Source organism: Leuciscus leuciscus (genome assembly GCF_965113295.1).
Source record: "Leuciscus leuciscus genome assembly, chromosome: 10".
In the NCBI taxonomy this organism is placed as follows: domain Eukaryota; kingdom Metazoa; phylum Chordata; class Actinopteri; order Cypriniformes; family Leuciscidae; genus Leuciscus; species Leuciscus leuciscus.
This window is the reverse complement of record NC_138734.1, coordinates 28756449-28774997: the sequence shown is the minus strand read 5'-3', so window position 1 is coordinate 28774997 and position 18549 is coordinate 28756449. Positions and strand designations below refer to the sequence as shown.

At 36.9% G+C, this 18549-nt stretch overlaps 1 protein-coding gene and 1 pseudogene across 4 annotated transcripts; both read right to left on the bottom strand.

Moving 5' to 3' along the window:
• Positions 1–364: 364 nt before the first annotated feature.
• On the bottom strand, positions 365–3119 carry LOC309507431 (transmembrane protein 243-like; annotated as a pseudogene). Its single transcript, XR_014211636.1, has 4 exons — positions 2372–3119; positions 2007–2057; positions 1357–1461; positions 365–1231 (listed from the first exon to the last, which is right to left on the bottom strand). The product of XR_014211636.1 is annotated as a transmembrane protein 243-like (transcript).
• Positions 3120–3258: 139 nt separating this feature from the next.
• LOC309507430 (transmembrane protein 53-like) lies at positions 3259–12801 on the bottom strand. 3 transcript variants are annotated; one of them, XM_082181606.1, is made up of 3 exons: positions 12589–12801; positions 7407–7897; positions 3259–4471 (listed from the first exon to the last, which is right to left on the bottom strand). In XM_082181606.1, exons 2-3 carry the CDS (start codon positions 7882–7884, stop codon positions 4110–4112), a joined length of 840 nt encoding a protein of 279 aa, XP_082037732.1. In that variant the 5' UTR covers positions 7885–7897; positions 12589–12801; the 3' UTR covers positions 3259–4109. The 3 variants fall into 3 exon arrangements, with proteins under 3 accessions (XP_082037732.1, XP_082037731.1, XP_082037733.1); XM_082181605.1 differs by lacking the exon at positions 12589–12801 and adding an exon at positions 9803–12582; XM_082181607.1 differs by lacking the exon at positions 12589–12801 and adding an exon at positions 9364–9710.
• Between the last annotated feature and the right edge of the window lie 5748 nt (positions 12802–18549).

Below are 18549 nucleotides of genomic sequence, written 5' to 3'. Positions count from 1 at the left end.
GTAGAGCCTGCCGAGTCTCACAAAGTCTGACTGATCACATGCCAGTGATGTTTTTGGCTTCAAAGGCTTTTCCGAGAAAGACCACGTCAGGATTATTGAGAAATAGACATTTATAGGTGAGGCATGAACAGATGTTTGAGGGTGACCATCAAATTCATTGTATAATTCGCACACCGTATTACTCGTATAAATACAATAATAAAAATGTCTGTAAATACAATCGGATAACAAGATGAATATTCAAAAAGTTACTTTTACATTCACAAATAATAGTTCAAAGAGTTTGCAATTGTTATCTGCACACCGCTAGATGGCAGTCGTTTTTTAAATAAATTAGGAATGGTGTTCTATAATGTGGGATATGCTGCATCTAAAATGATTTTGTCTTGTACAATTGTATCATCTTGTATAATTATGTATATTATTTCCATGATCTTATAGCCTATTAATTGAGACTAGCCTATGAGGAATATTTGTAACACCCCGGTATTTATTTTAACAGCTAAAAGGTGATTAAATTGTTGAAAACCTCAAATTAATAACTTGTCACAGCACCTAAAATATATACTTTTTCTTAAAATCCCGATGTTGAAAAAGTAAAAAAAAAAAATATATAGGTATTAATTGTATTACTGCATGCTAACTTTGGTTTGATGGTTCATAGTGGTTTTGCAAAATCATTCAACAGTTGGTCTTCTTGAAGAGCAAAACCAGACTCATGTCATCATGGTCTCCAACCCACAAAACATTTAACTTCCATGGTACATGTGTATATTTTATTCATTGTCAGGGCTCCGTCCTTTAGTACCAGCATTGTTCACAGAACAAAACAAAAAAATCACAATATTTTATACAAGTAATGAAATACTGCAGCCTTAAGCATGACTCTTGACAGCAACAGAAAATAATGAACACAAATATTCAGCATAAAAAACACAAGGTACACTGTTCAAATAAACTGATATGTTTGAACAATCATCTGATCACCGATGTACACAATCAAAACTATCCCTTCTGACAGATAAACTACCTTTTATATAAATTTTACAACTTTTGTGCTTGAGAGAATTAAGAAGGTGCTCAGTATGAGTGGTGTGCCTGAATCATGTCATCTTCCAACATCATGGAAGTACAGATTGGCACACAGACAGAGGATGATAACGAGACCAATGGAATAATAAATCAGACCACGGAACTTTGCATCCAGATCACCTTGACGATACCAGAAAATCTGCAACAAACAGAAACTTATTTTTAAGAAATGATATACACATTCATTTGTACTACAGTATGTGCTGTAGTGTGTGTATACACACACACACACACATACATACATACATACATGTATAAACTTACCAGCACCAATACAGAGGAACAGATCATGAGGATGCAGACAACAAAAAATATATTTAATGCTGTTGGAGGAGGAGTAGGGAAGACAAATGAACTGATGACAGTTACCTGAAAAAGAGGATAAAATAGAGTACAGCTTGCGGTTGGATGCAGTGATCAGTAATCAGTCATTGCAGATATATGTAGGGCCAACACCATAAAAACAATTTTTTTCAAAATAAAAGGATCCTTTAATTCATTATGTAAGATTTAGATAGCCAAAACACTACTGCAAATACTTTGTGTGTGTGTGTTAAACCCTACGTTGTGGAGACAAAATGTACTGGACATTTTTTGGTCCCCACAAAGAAAACAGCTTATAAAAATGCAGAACGTTTTCTGTGATGGGGCAGGGATATGGTTAGGAGATTGAATACAGTTTGTATAAAAACCATTAAGTCTATGGAAAGTCCACATAAAAGAGTGTGAGTGTTTGGCCGGTCTTCACTTTCTGACACCCCTTTAAAGCGCTAGTTTTAGGGTTAAGGATAGAATTAGGGTTAGGCACTTAGTTGTTAAGGTTAAGGCTAGGGATTGCATGAATGTCCTCACAAAGATAGCCATACAAACGCATGTGCATGTGTGTGTGTCTGTGTGTAGTCACCAATACTCACTAGGAGTAAGAGAGATGCGAGTCCACCTAAAGCCAGGTTAAGAACTGTGTGCTTAAAGAAAACAGAAGTTGGCATGAACAAATACAGGCGCTTAAGTTGTCAATTTAACTAGTTATTTTTACTACATCTTTCCATATAGGCCTATCCAAGTTCAGATTGTGCATACTCATTTATCCCTTTAATTCTGCTTCATAATGTAACACCTGCTCATGTGATTGTCTGACTTAAGCAAGTAAGCAATTAAAACCTATCTTTTAACCGCTTCACCGCTGCTAAAAAACACTTAAAACTACTTTCTTTTCTGGAATATAAAAAATAAAACATGCCAACCAGAACTTTAAATATTGTAAAGCTGCCTCTCTCACCCGCGTTAAAGTCTCTCCAAACAGCGTGTTGTCCGCGCCATCGGTGCGTGTGCTGAAGTCCTCCATGTTGCTGGCGGGACTGAGAGGGATTCTGGTCATGAGGAGCGGATCATCTCTGAACCACACAACCTCCTGCACTCATGATCAGGCCTGAAAGACCTTTCTCATTTCTCCACAAGCATAACATTCACTCATGCCTCTGGCCGAAGCAGCACAAAGGGAGTTATTTTACATATATTTGATCTTTTAATGGGACATAGGAAAACATTGTTAGAGGAAATGGTCATGAGGTTATTTTGTTATGGGAAATTACAGGAAATAATTTGATGGGTAACTTGCAAATCTTACATTTCAATTTATAAAGTGAAAATGGCAATTATTATGAATGAAACGGACGGGGCTTAGTGGCCCAGATGGGTTCTCTGATTTATGAGTGTCCAAACTTGGTCCTGGAGGGTCACTGTCCTGCAGAGTTTAGCTCCAACATGCCTCAACACACCTGAGACCTTGATTAAGGTTCAGGTGTGTTTAATTGGGGTTGGAGCTGAATTCCAGGAGCAGGATTGGACACCCCTGCTCTAACTCAGGTTAGATGGGTCGAAATTATCATAATAATCATCGCTTCAATGCCATTCATAAATCCTCTCCCATTGAGTCATGGGATAGTAAAGTCTCCATCATATGCACACTTCATGAACTCCCCGGATTGAGTACTGTGAATTACTGTGTAACTCTTGTCACATCCTGTTTTTCAGCTATACTGTAACCTTTTGTGAGACTTCTTCACTAAACAAACAAACAAACAAAAAAACACATTATTAATCAGAATGATTTATTTATTTGATTTTAAACCAAAAAGTAAAAACCTTCATTATTGCACTGATAAACAAGGTGAATACACTACAGGTAAGTAGGACATTTTGACATGGACATTGCTTTAAAATATGCCAAATGGCTAAGGCCTGCGCACAATATAATTTTAAATAGATACATATCTCCATTACATAATACAGTGTAAAAGTACAGAAATATGTAACACAAAAACCTAAGTGTCCGACTTTACTTGTATTCACCGTATTTCCAGTTTAGGTACCTGAACACAACCTTTATATTATTCACGTGTCTTTGCTAGAAAAACAACAATGCATAGGTTTACCAGGATTGTGTCAAATGGTATATTATACATTTAATTCAGATTTGTTATAGCTAGTAGCAAATTGTATATAGCTAGGTCATTTCTTCATTTGAAAACAAATAATTAGTCAAAGAAAACTGAAAGCAATCCCTTTGAAGCAAACAGATCAATGGTCCAAGATGGACAGTCAGTGCATTCAAATGAACATACTATAGATGTTAAAAGTTAAGTCAAGTTGTCATATAAGCTACGACTCATTACATGCAAAAGGTCTCTTAAACCTTTTACTGTTTATCTCAAATATCTACAGCAAAATAATGATATACAGTTGTGTATTTCAAGATAGCCATTTTGAGGTCCGAAGTACAGGAGCTTCACATTGTATTGCAACAAACCAAATCGGTTACATATCAACAGATTGTATGTAGTATTACACATCCTCAACACGCCAGTGGTATGGTCTTCATTAAATGTAGTCACATAAATATTTCAACAGACTAAAGAGGTTTGAGAAACAATCAAATTTTGCGACCTAGAACAGTCAAACCAGGCACTTCAGGCAATTTCTAATGTTTGATGAGACAGGTGATGGCCGTTCAGAGTTCACATTTTGGCCTTTAGAGGCACCATGTTGAGAGACATCACAAAGTTCTCTAGGGTGGCCAGGTATTCCTGAGGATGTGTGCGCAGATGACCTGCATGAACAGACTCTTTCCACTTCTTGATCTCGACAGATAGGCCTCGATTCCTCCATAACTCCACCATCTTCTCCAAGCTCTTGTAATCGCACATTGCATCGTTCTCAGAGTAAAAGAAGAGAGCAGGTGCCATCACAGGAGTGTTCCAGAAAATGCTGATCGCCGAGTTAAAGTAGTCAACCGTCTGGTGTTTAAAGACACGGAAGTACAGAAGGCCAGCCGTTCTCACAAGACCCTCCATCCGGGGAAATATGGTTTTACCCAGACCTGGAAAACAAACAACAAACCCAAAATAATCAAAGCAAAAGATTTCAGGGACAACTAATTCTAGTTCATCAGGATACATTTATCTCTGAAGTTTTCTAGGCCTTGTGTAGTTTGAATACTTGAGGCGTTTGAAAAGAAATTGGATGTTTGAAAGCTACATGGTTGCAAGTGTTGCTATGTGGAAGGCAGATAAATATACAGACATACAAATACCGTTCAAAAGTTTGGGGTCACATTAAATTGATCAAAAGTGACAGTAAAGACATTTATTTTGTTAAAGGGACTATGTGTAGCTTTTTAGGTATTTTATTATCTAAAATCAATATTTTTATTCATAAATATGCCCTCAATGGTGTACAAATACCTATGCCAATGATCAGACTAATCCTCGTAAACGAAGAATTTATTATCTTTATATACATGGGACGGGTAAGTCCACGGAGGCTTCCATGTAGTTCCGCCATCTTGAAAAACTATAATAGCAGAGAGGGACAAAAAGTACTAGGCCAAGGCGTTTCCACAACGCGTTTTCGTTCAGAACCAGCGTCACTTGACTGAAGCCAGCAGAAGCGGAGGAGCAGAGCAGTGAGAGGCGCTTGTCACTGCTGCGGCAAGTTTAAAAGGATGCACACTGCACGATTATTTATACACCGTTCATTCATACATACATATGAGTCACAGGATAAGGAGTCCTCGTCGTCGAAAAAGTCCAAAATAGACCGTAAAAGGAAACGTGACCGGAGATTACAAAAACAAGGGTTAATGTCGGGATAGCTAATGCAGGAGAAAGCTTTCAAAAGAGACCCTGAAGTTGCCTGCTTTCTTCTCGACAGGTAAGTCAATGTTACGGCCTTAATTACAAGCTTTTTTTCATTGCTTGGTTGTGTACTTTATTATATAGACAGTCGAACATTTATAGTTAAAAGTTAAACAGGCTCTTTGATGAATAGCAGCTATTGAGTAAAGGAACGTTAGAGAAGGCTCTGATGATGATGATATCTAACAATGCACGTACTTCAAAAAATATAACGAGTAAAGGCGGCATTACTACTAATTACCATAGTTAATGTTTTTCACAGTCAGTAATTGATAACTGTAACATTCTTTTTTTCGTTGTTTCAAGTTTCAGTTTGTTTTAAATAACAAACCTGTTCACCCGATGAAAAACTCGAAGTGCTATTATAAGACATCCTGTCATAGCTTTTTGGTACATAACGGCAACCGTAGATGCAACGCGCATTTGAAAAAGTGAGGCGCTGGAGAGCATTATTCGTTTGAATGCAAAATACAATTTCACCACTAGATGGGAGAAATTCCTACACACAGTCCCTTTAAAAAAGATTTATATTTCAAATAAATGCTGTTCTCTCTACTCATCATAGAATCCTGAAAAAAACATTTATCACCATTTCCACAGCAAAATGTTTTTTCAACATTGATAATAGTAACAAATGTTTTAATCAGCATATTAGAATGATTTCTGAAGGATCATGTGACACTGAAGACTGGAGTAATGCTGCTGAAAATTCAGCTTTACCATCACAGGAATAAATTACATTTTATATTAAAACATTTATTTTAAATTGTAAGAATTTTTCACAATATTACTGTTTTTTTACCAAAGTTTTGTAGCCTTGGTGAGTATAAGAGGCTTCTTTCAATCAAATTTAAAAAATCGTACCAACTTTACATTTTTAAAAAGTAAAAAAGTTTTAAAAAGTTCATCTCCAGATTGAGTCAAAATGTTTTAAGGTTTTTACAAGCAGAAGTGTTATGCACTGCAATTTACATAAACAATTATGTACATTGTATTCTATTTTTGATGAGGTAGTACCAAACTTTTATTTTACAAGCATGATATTTCTACATCCTAACTTTAGGGATATATAAAGTTATATTTATATGAGAAGGTATATTGCTTTTAATTAAGTTTGAAATCAAACCTGACAATAAAACATGATACTGTCTGAGTAATCATGTACCCTATAATTACTAGCAGAGGCTGACTGATTTATATAGTCCATGACCCCACATTTGGTCATAGTGCCAACTTCAAGTCTCCAGTACGTTAACCATCTGTTATGGGAGTTTGCTCTACAGGAACAACACTCCCACACAGACGTATTAAAATCACAAACACATTTACAGTGTGACTTTACTACTAGGGCTGGGCGGTGTGATGGTGTATTTTATAGAGAATTCACTTTATTGTTGTCGTAGATACCCTGTTTTAGTTCATTGTTGGTTAGATTTCCTTTTTTAAGCAATTAATACTTTTATTCAACAAGAATGCATGAAACTAACAGTTATAATGTTACAAAAGATTTCTATTTCAAATAAATGCTGTTCTTTTGAACTTTCTATTCATGAAAAGAATATTAAGCAGCACAGCTTTTTTAAACTGATAATAAAAAATATATCTTGCGCAAATCAGCTTATTTGAATGCAGTATTAGAATGATTTTTGAAGGATCATGTGACACTGAAAACTGGAGTAATAATGCTGAAAATTCAGATTTACAATCACAGGAATAAATAAAATTTTAAAATGAATTAAAATAGAAAATAGTTATTTTATATTGTAATACATTTGTAATATTGTAGTAGATACCATGAATTTATGTAGCTATTATGTCATTTATTATACATGGGGGGAAAAAGGGGGTAATGTGAAAATACAGATCAGGATGTAAGCCAAAACAAGTCAAAAAGTGAAAGATTTGTTTGTACAACTGTAGAGTTTGAATGTTTAACACTTGTTAACACATTATCACTTGTAATGATTTTACAGCACAAATAATATAAAATATACATAATATAAAAATAGTCATAACATGATGCAAGATTCTGATCACACCATCCACCCCAAAGTGTTAGCAGTGCAGACTGAAAGGATTATATATGAACATACTTTACATTGCAATCTCTGTACATACCGTTGGCCATATGGTCCAGTGATCCCATGACCAGGCTGTCGTAGATATGACCCCTGATCCTGTTTGTCAGGCCTTGGTAACGCTGGGTATCTTTGGCCACATGAACAAGCACCTGAGTAAACGTATATCCCCCTATGGAGAAAGCATGGACCAGTAGGGGGCGCTGTGAGAAGCGCTCGCTTTCTAATAATTCCAGCACACGGCCACCGTACTCCAACCCCCAACGGGGCCACAAGAACTCGCTCACTTCGCTTTCCACTACGAGCACATCAAAGCCTGTGCGAAAGTAAATCTCACAGTACTTGGCAATGGCTTGCGGTCTGGAGCCCAGCCACGGCAGTAACAGCAATATAGGTTTAGGGGGACCAGGTGAAAAGCTAGCCGTAGGAGTCCCATCGACGTCACTGGCGAAGAAGGTGATGCGTTTACTGATCTTGTGCGCAGTGACCCCAGCCATGGGGACCGCTCTGGAACACATGACACCAGGTGAGCTAAAGAAAGAGCACAGTGGAAACAACAGCAGTTAATTTTTACAAAACTTCACAGCTGGCTCCAACTTACTCACGTATCCTCGGCCGCCACAGAAATCTGCCCAAAGACACCTGAATTCTAGAAATCTGCCGCTTCAGGAAAAATCTAATCTTCTGGATGAACGACATGCTGTATTGCCTGAATCCTTGCATTTGTCTGAATCAGTTAAAACAGTGCGTTTCAAAGCCCCGCTCCTCTTAAACTGCGCATTTTTATATCTTCATATCTGACAGACCCATCTCAGGCCATGGTGAAGAAACACTCTCTCCTGGGAGACTGCAATCTTCAGTTTATGAAATGCTAAATATTTAAGTGTTGCACCATTAAACTAGATCAAGTTCAAATGTAACCCTGCACATAAAATTAAAGGTGAAGTATGTAAGACTTTTATGTTAAAATACATTCTCTTAAAGGGATGGTTCGGAGTAAAATCAACCTAGGGTCCTTTGCACCATGACCTTGAGCCAAACACACACCCCTTTTGGGAAAAGACCGTAAAAGTCCTGGCAGAAAGCGATGCATTAGGATGTTGTGTTGACAACTTAGTGTTGTTAGCTAATAACTGTTGCAAACTGGTACTACCAACGAAATATTAGTGCATTCCTGGAACTGGGCGTCGTTACACTACATCCTTATGCATCGCTTTCTGCCAGGACTTTTACATGCTTTTCTCAAATCACTGAAGTGACCTTGACGTCCGGGTTAGTGGTAGCATGAGCCATCAGGCAAGTGTTATTTAAATAAACTCCTGATATACTTACACATATTTGTACTACTGTAGAAGTTTGGTACCATGCTGGGCATTATTAGTGGGGTAATTTACAAGATACAACCTTGGATCCATTAGCGCCTGCACTAAGCCATTCGGCTGATATCTCGAAATAAGCTCTAACTTTAATAATGTTCGACCAAGGGTCGACCAATAATGGCTCGAGGTCATGGTGAAAGGACCCTAGGTTGATTTTACTCCGAACCATCCCTTTAAGCTTATTGTTAGTTGACTACTATAGTCCCTATTATGATGTATCCGAGTGAAAAGGCTTCTCAAACAAGAAAGAAATTAGGTCTGGACTTGATTTTGTGCATCAGGGATTGAGTGGATCGTTGGATGGTTGTGGTTTGCAATTGCTGTGATCTCATGTCATCATTAACATCTCATCAGAAAAAGAGAAGTTATTTTGATAAAAATTTACAAAGGCACATTATTAAAAAAAACATGATGTGCACAGACATACTGCAAAATTAGTTAAAAAAAAAATTTTTTCATTTTGATTTCATGGTGATTAAAGCCTTAGACATGACATTTACTTTGAGATGACCTGATATTCAACAATAAATGAAGTTTTATGTAACAAAGTTCGGGAGGAGCATGTTCAGGTAATCATCCAATCAGCGCAAGAGAAGTATAAATAAAGCCTTCCCTTACCTCCTGTCTCATGACTAATTTCTCAGCATCCCGCCACCACCCCATCATCTCACACTCTGCTGGGTCTGCTCATAGATACCTATGATCTATACATTTATAGGGGGGAGTACTCTGGAGTCGGGCCGAATTCCGAGCTCAGAGCCCTCCCCCCGGACAGCAAGCCAAATACGCATTATAATATTACATCAGATTTCATTAACATGTGAACTCGTGAAACTGATCTAAATTATGCATTTTCCTGTGTGTCGCCCTGTCACTGGTACATGTCAGATTCCAACAAACAATATCAATTAAAATAAATGTCTTTTTTTTCCAGTGTTGAACTAATGTTACCATGTTTATGCAATGTTTTGTTAATATATATTTAATTAATATAATTTTTGTTAATATAATATAACAGATGAATAAGAATTTCTTTCCTATCTAAAAGAAATCTCACCTCATAGCATAAACGTGTAGCAATGGGTCCTCCAGCAGTAGGATTGAGAGAAAGTCTTTTGAGAAATGTGATCAAGGGTCAAAGAACAAACACAGATGTGGATTCTGATGCACGTCAAAACAAACATATGTGTTTGTTTCATGATACAAGCTGACATTGACCTTTCAACACATGCTCTCACAAGGCTTAATCCAGCTACTTATAGCTATTGACGCCTTTCATTCCACCTTAAATGACATGATGCTTCATTAACATGTCTGTCTCTATAGCATTGTGTCTATACAGTGCTGATTCTGTCATTTTCTGTGCACTGAATATGATCAAATTTTCAACTGATCCTTAAACTTGACAGTACAGAAAGAGCCATCCTGTACCAAAAATAAATAAATAATTCAAACTTTGCATTTCATCATCTCTGTGTCAAATTGAACAAGACCGAGAGACGCAAGAAATGGGCTGAAGGTTCATAGGACTTTGCTATGAATTCATCTGTATTGTCCAATATGTCAAGTTAATGGTTCCATCAAACAAAAATTGGTACAGTACAGAATGTTAAATATGTACGGTGGCCGAGAGAGCTCAACGCGCAGCAACTGAAGAAAACACATGCAAATAGAAAAAACACATGCAAATAGAAAAAAAAAAGGGCTGTAAGCACGTGAGCTTTGAGCTGTAAGCACGCCCCAGCCGGGTTCGTCACTTATTTGGTTTCCCTGGAAAAATTTCCGTTGTGGTCTGTGTTATTTGCAGCGCGTTTCTGTATTTGCTTGTGTTGTGAATATTTGGAGCACACGTGTGCTGTGAAACTGATGATGTTTTCTTATTTTCTATTTGCATGTGTTTTCTTCAGTTGCATCGCGTTGAGCTCTCTCGGCCACCGTAAAAATGGGTATTTTACCGTGTATACAGCAGCAGAAGTTACATTATTTCACCATTAGATGGCAGCAAAGACTGTCTTTATGAATGAATCAGTCAGTAGAGAAGACTTATATTGAAAGGACAAACTTGTTGAAACTAACAAATTATAGCATGTCAGGGAACGGAAAACCCCTTAACTGTTAAATGGACATTGTATGGCAGCAGACTTTCAAACAGATTTTTTATTACGTACATAGGACTGACCTGAAGGAAAATGCTGTATCTACTGTAAATGCAGGTACACTCACTTACTCGATCTCTCACAATACTCTATATATAAGCTTCAATGAACAATATCATTGAGAACAAACATATGTTTACGTTGCTAAGAGTGGTTGCTAGTGGTGTTGTGTAGTGATGAATGAATGAATGAATGAATGTGGCATTTATATAGCGCTTCCATAAGTACTACTGTTCATCAGGGGATCTCTCCCCAACCACTACCAGTGATACATAGAACCGTAGGGTGAAGTGGTCATAGCAGTGTTTTATCATGAATAAAACACAGCCCAATCAGGATTAAGGACTGGAACTAACCGTTTTTATAACAAGAAATAATCTATTCTTGTATGTGTATTATGTGGGTGGAAATAAAACGAATAGTCCCTGTCACTAGGTTGGGTCTGCCTTCAAATGTTATTTATTTTGAAGTCTTTCATAAAGATCTTGAAGAGCTTTGATGATGGGATGTGGTCAAGATGAGGATCATCTATCCAGTTTTGTATCCATGCAAAACAATTCATTTCCACCCACTAAGAACCAGCCTGGTGCCTGAGCAATCAACAGAAAACTTCTTTTTTTTTTGCATAAACAAATAATCGTCAGAATTTAGTGCATAGGCTACATACTGTAGCCTATTCAAGAAAGTCCAGTTCCGATAACATGTAAAACCTTATATGTACTAATACATATCTTACCATGGGGTCAATAACAGTACTAGATGCCCTAAACTCAATGTATTAAATCAATATTGAAGTTCCCCTCCCTTTGTCAATGTCCTTGAAAATAATCAAGAAAGGCCATCTCGAATTGGGCAGAAGGTGCAATAAATGGCTCACTCTGTCTGCATATGTGGAAAGTGAAACGCTTATGGTCCAAAAATCAGCAGATATTGCCTGTTTTCTAGTAGCTGCTCATCTTGCTCATTTGACCCTTTGCACATTTCACATGTTGTTGACCGTTAAACGCGTAACGTTAGTCAGTCTGTGAAAAATCCAGTCTATTGGCGCTTTTCCACTGCATGGAAGGGCTCGGTTCGGCTCGACTCGGAGCGGAACGGTTAGTGAACTAGGCTGTGCTCCAACTATGCTGTGCTCGCGAAACGGTTCGGAACGGTTAGTGAACTATGCTGTGCTCCAAGGTCAAAGTCAACATGTTATTCAAAACAAAAACCCAGTCTTAAAATAAACCCAGATCATCATCAATCCTGATCATTAACTGCTGTCTGATGACATTAATGACTTTATGATGAAGACGCTGCAGAAAATTAAATGAAATCATGCTCATTCAAATATGCTAACATAATTAGCCGCATTACAGCCCTTTTTTTGTTTATAAATGTCAAAACACAATTTTAGGAAAACGTTAGGAATATAAGCCTGAACTTCTGCTTCACTTTATCCGTAAATATCGAGTTATTTTCAGCAGCCTGTGGTAGTTTAAGATATTGTTAGTAACTTGTTGGCATAACGTTAGCTGTCATGTTAGCAACGCCAAACTAAAGGATAAAACCAAAACAAATCTCCGGTTTTTCACTTATATAAACTGTCGCAGGTCTCTACGGGTCAGTTTATGTGTAAACAGACTTTACGTTTAATGACAATATCCCAAAACAACGTCAGTAACACAGATGTAAGTGCGTTTCTTACCTGCTGCTGACAGGACTCGAGAGCTGAGGCAGATGCTGGCGTGAACGAGCACCGGCAGATCGGGGACGCTCTGTTCTGAAATCTGTGGCAGGCGCGTGCAAGCAAAGCAAAAAAAATAATAATAATGGGACTATATTTGATCAAACTTGTGCATATACGAATATAAATACATATATAAGAGTTATATGAGGGCGTTTTTAACCTGCTGCTAACAGGACACGAGAGCTGGGGCAGATGCTGGCGTGCACGAGCACCAGTTGATCGGGGACGCCCTATGAAATCTGTGACAGGCGCGAAATAAAAATAGGGAACTATATTGACTAAACCATGCATATACGAATAATTACATAATATAAGGCTAGTGCACAGTACTCTTTGTGTAGTAATAAGTGACAGTTTTAAATGGTATTAGGTGCCTACTGTAAATGTTCTTCACCACCAACAGGTGGCGGAGGAGACTTTTCCCAGATTAAAAGATTTGAAAGATCAGGAAGGTCCGATTCATTTCTCTGATCCGGTTCTTTGGAATGGTTCATTTTGGTGAACCGACTCAAAAAAAAAAAATATATATATATATATATATATTTTAAACTATTTTTAACCGACGATATTCTAATATCCCGGCGTCGTGTATACACTGAAACACATTAAGCACTATTTTATTGTCAAAGATGTTCTAATCTTTAACAAAATGTTTGACAAATATTTGACAAGCATACACACATACTTGCACACATGCACACAAAAGACACTAATGCACAGAAACGAAATCCGATCAGTTAACTTTTAGTTACATTTTTTAATGAAATATTTGTTCAACTTTCTATTTAATGAAATACATTCATGGTTTTGCTATGGCACACTTAAGACAATAGTGTCAATTTACTGTTAAAAATAAAATGATTTCAGCAGAAATTACCTGTGTTGTTCTCTTTACATATTGGCCCATTTGAACTGAACAGCTGGCCCATTTTACCTGAATGTTGTGCCGTGGCTCAAGAAGGTACCTGCTGATACTCTTATAATTTTAAAACAATTATACCTTTTCACATTTTTAAAAAGATATATATATATATTTAAGAGACCCATTCTAATTTATAAAAATATCTTTATTTCATCATGCATAGCTTATTTGATGGTGGTATAATTTACCAAAACAAGTCCCATTGTAGCTGACTTCACCGTATGTATACACAAGAGAAGGCTGTTTACTGTCATCATTTCAATGAATTTCCTGCACGCTGCGGATGAACACATCCTATCAATAGGTGTGTCCAAAACATGTGGAGAGAAATCCCTATCTACATTGTATCAAACACTATCAAACAATTAGAAATTAATCACAGGAGTGAAATCCCTATCATACATGACAGTCACCCTCCTGAAGTGACAGTAGAAGTGTATAAAATATATTAGTGATTGTGTTGATGGATGAACAGCTATGTTGCTTAATATTCTTGTCAAAACCGTAATTTATTTTTTATGATTCTTTGATGAATAGAAAGTTCAAAAGACAGCATAAAAAGGAAATACATGAAAAAGTTTTTGGTTTTTTTTACTAGTAGTTTACCTTACATTTTGCAAACTTGTGCCTTGTTTTCATTTTCTTTTTATTAGGAAAATGTAATTAACGGTGAGGTTTCTTTGTTTATTGTTTTTTATAATGACAAATAAGGTGAAAGCTTTATTGTTTAGTTTCAATACATTTTACAATAAATTCAGCATTTTTTTTCTGGTTTTTGGACTGACAGGGTTGGGTCTGAAGCTTGGGTCTTCATTTGGTCCTTCTGGACCTTCAATTTGTTTGTGCTAAACAGCCTATTTCCCTTTTGAAATGACAGTTTTGTCCCTTCATGAGAAATCTTTACGTGTTTCTTTACTCTTTCATAGTAGTATCCATTTGAACTGTGCTGTGCAGAAGCCAGCATTGCTCGGTCCAACCCAACAAGCCCCCTTCTCAGCAGCACTGATGCAGATGATTGGTAGGGCAGTAAAAGCATCCTCTAGCCTGGGGGGAACTGGCTGTGGGCCATGCTGATGTCATATGTTTGATCAGCTCATCTGGGTCATTGTTCTAAACCAAACCCCCTTTTAGTTCCAGCTCATTTGGTACCTTCCTGTACACACACTATAAGCAAATGCAGTGAGCAATGCTTTCATAGTACGTGTGAATATGTGAAAACAAATGAACATTCCTATAGAATGAATGGATATATAATAAAATGTGTGGATTCAGGGTTGATTATCAATTCAAATTTCCTCTGATGAATTGTGACATACAGCGATTACTTTAATTGTATCACTGGTGTGATTCACCAGATATCATAATGCGTTACTCAGCTGTATTAATCCATCCATTTATATTCCCTGAGCCGTAACTAGTCCTCTCACAACTAGCTTTTTTACGGTACTGCCCCAGTTTGTGTTCTCTCGGGGTCTGTTTTAATAAGGATTGATCTACATCCTGCTCATTCTGTCTGACCACACACACTGGTGCGTCCCAATGGACCATCCATCCTGGATTCACTGAAGGGGAATGGCTTTAAATATGTACTGAGTGTTTATATGCTCTGAATATGGAAGTGAAGTGTTTGCCCAGCTATCGCCACTCACTCATTTACCCACATAGATTTGTATGACATCAGGATCAGCCAATGAAAATGTGTAGCCATTATTTAAAAAAAAACACACACAACTGCTGTCTGAGCTTATACTAAAATGTGAATTTTACTGTATGAACCCATCAAAGGTTTGGGGTCAGTAAGATTGTTTTAATGTTTTTGAAAGAGGTATCTTATGCTCACAAAAGCTGCATTTATATTAAAAAATACAGTAAAAACAGATATTGTGAAATATTATTGCAATAAAAATTATAATATAGTTTATACAATAAAAATGATACACTTTAAAATAACTGTTTTCAGTTTTAATATATCTTTTCAAATGTAAAATATTCCTGTGATGCAAAGCATCATTACTCCAGTCTTCAGTGTCACATGATCCTTCAGAAATGATTTGCTACTCAAGAAAATAATTCTTACTATTGTCCATGTTGAAAACAGTTGTGCTGCTTAATATTTTTGTGGAAACCACAATAGATTTTTTTTCTACAATGTTTTTTTCATGATTCTTTAATGTAGAAAATTATAAATGTCTTTACTGTCACTTTTGATAAATGTAATGCATCCTTGCTTAAACTATTTCTTTCTTTCTTTCTTTCTTTCTTTCTTTCTTTCTTTCTTTCTTTCTTTCTTTCTTTCTTTCTTTCTTTCTTTCTTTCAAAAATAAATACAAATATTAATGTCCCAAAACAATTGAAAGGTACATATGTACACATTTTAGCTACACTGCCCAGCATGAAGTGAACCTCAGTTTTAGGGTCTATCCTTGTTGAAATGTCCAATTTAGACCATAATGATTTGTCAAATTAGTCCAGGTTGGTTTAGTTCTCATTTGGTACTGGTCTAGCTTGGTGGACAAGCATTATCCACGTTTGTTTTGTGGGTTAAGCTGGTTGTCCAAGGTTGTCTTGCCAGTTTAAATGATTAAGTAGCCTGGTTGGGTTTTTCATGGCATAATGCTTTATTTCAATCCACCATGATGAAAAATAGAGTAGCAGTGCTTTTAGCGCTCTGATTTATTGCTGCACATTGATCTCTGACTCTCTCTGTGGGATTCAGAAAATTGCGTTCAATATTGTATATTGATTGGCTTAACTGAATTGGGAGGAGAGGCTCATCCTCTTGTATTTACAGCTGTGAATATACTGTACAAATGTAGCCTATTTGCAGAGGTGGGAGTAAGTCACACATGTGCAAGTCACAAGCAAGTCTCAAGTCTTAACCTTCAAGTCTCAAGCAAGTCCGAGTCAATTTTGTGAAAAGCAAGTCAAGTCAAGTCAAGTCACTGCTTTATGTCAAGCAAGTCAAGTCAAGTCGTAGCTTGGGTCACAAGTCACTGGCAAGTCATACAAACGTTTGATGATTTCACTGAATTTATATATTAAAATAAGTTAAAACTACATAAGCTGTGGACTATGGTTTTATTTGCAACATTTTTTTTTAAATATGCATTTCCACATACAGCTGAGTGGTTACTACAATAAAAAATAAAAAAATAAAAAAAATGTAAAAATTTCAAACTACATAGCCTAAAATGTAAATGTAACTGAAATTAGGCCAACATTAAAACATGAAAAATAAATATGCCTCAAACATTGCAGAAGACCATTAAAAGGTATTAAACAATTCACAATTCCAGTATAATGGTTCCTATGCCACCAAATGGCATTCTTCAAACTGGCATCCCCTTTATGGAACATGAACACATCCCACCAAGTTAGATCTTTCCTTTTTAACAAAAGAATAACAAGAAAAAAACAGTAATAATTGAATTGACACAAAACTTACACCTGTCAATCAGGTGGATTGACTATTGTACATTATTAATCTGTGTGAGTGAGTGATTTATTAATATTTGTGAATGAATGTGTGTGCATGTGTATGTGTGAAAAGTGTATTGTTTGCATGTCCATGGTTGTGTTTGACTGTGTGTGTGTGTGTGTGTGTGTGTGTGTGTGTGTGTGTGTGTGTGTGTGTGTGTGTGAGAGAGAGAGAGAGAGAGAGAGAGAGAGAGAGAGGTGATTTGATTGAGTGTGATTGATTCATTAATATTTGTGAGTGAATGTGTGTGCGTGTGTATGAGTGAAGAGTGTATTGTTTGTTTGCATGTGTGCATGGTTGTGCTTGCAAGTTTGAATTTTTGTTTTGTGTATTTGTGTATGCATGGTTCGGTTCGAAAGTCTGTATGTTTTTTTTCTTTGTGTGTCGGTGTCTTTTTACAATCTTTTAGTGGTATTAACTAGCGATTTCTTTTTACTTACTCTATGCCCTATATACTAGCGGTATAAGCTAAACAGTTTTTAGAGATAAAACTCTTTACATTCGATTATCATGAAAACAAATCCCAGAGAACGGTAGACTGTACCAATGCATTATTAATTATTATTAAATTACAGTTACATTTTTTTTATATTTCTTTTAACATTCAAGTCAACCCTGGGATCATAGCAGACTATATTGGTAGCATATAACTAGACAGTACAAAGGGATGCATGCAGGTAAGAAAAACTGGAATATGGCATATTTTAACATATTTTAACCCGATTTTCATTTTCATTTTCAAGAAAATATTTTTTCTCTGTGCTTTTGTATGTAAGGGATTATTCAGATCATTAAAAAAATCATTAACCCAAGGCACTCGAATATTATTAAAAATAAAAATATATAGAAAGCCTTTATTTCATCATGGCTTTAATATTTTAAAATCAGGTGACAAGTACTTGCACAACTATGCGTTGTGGCTAATGAGCCTTTGTCAGGGTGTGTGACCAAAGCCCCTTTCACACAGAGATTCCGGAAAATACACGGATAAAGTGACCCAAGATTTTACCCGGGTTCGTTTGATTTAGGTTCATTCACACTGCCAGTGATTTCCCGGAATCAGAGATTGCGTTCACACACAACCCCTAAAGACATGTAATGTCTTAGCAGCGTCTTAAGTTTCCTTATGAAACCACGCTTGTGCATTTTTTTCTTTTTCTCTGATTCGATCATAAACTTGCGCATTACGTACCGTTTCAAAGCTGGCGAACGATCCCGCGCTTCAGCGTCATCACTACGACACTGCATTAGGCTTGTTCGACTTCATACAGCTCTGCGCAGACCGATCGGCGGCTGACTTGAAGCAGTGCATGCCGGTTAGAAATTTTGTCCGACTTGATACAGCGCCGACGCCACGTGACTGTGACATATGCCATCAAAGTACCGCGAGAGCATTTCGAGAGTAGCCGGAGAACTCAGCCAGCGCAGCTTCTCAGGAGCGACTGCACTGGGCTGCAGGAGGGCTGATGACGACACAGCTGTCCCACGATTGGCCGGATTCACCGCATGACAACGATCA

Coding starts and splice junctions, on each gene's coding strand:
- LOC309507430 (XM_082181605.1), bottom strand. Junction 4,472..7,406: donor ACTGGACCATATGGCCAACG/GTATGTACAGAG, acceptor TTTGTTTTCCAG/GTCTGGGTAAAACCATATTT.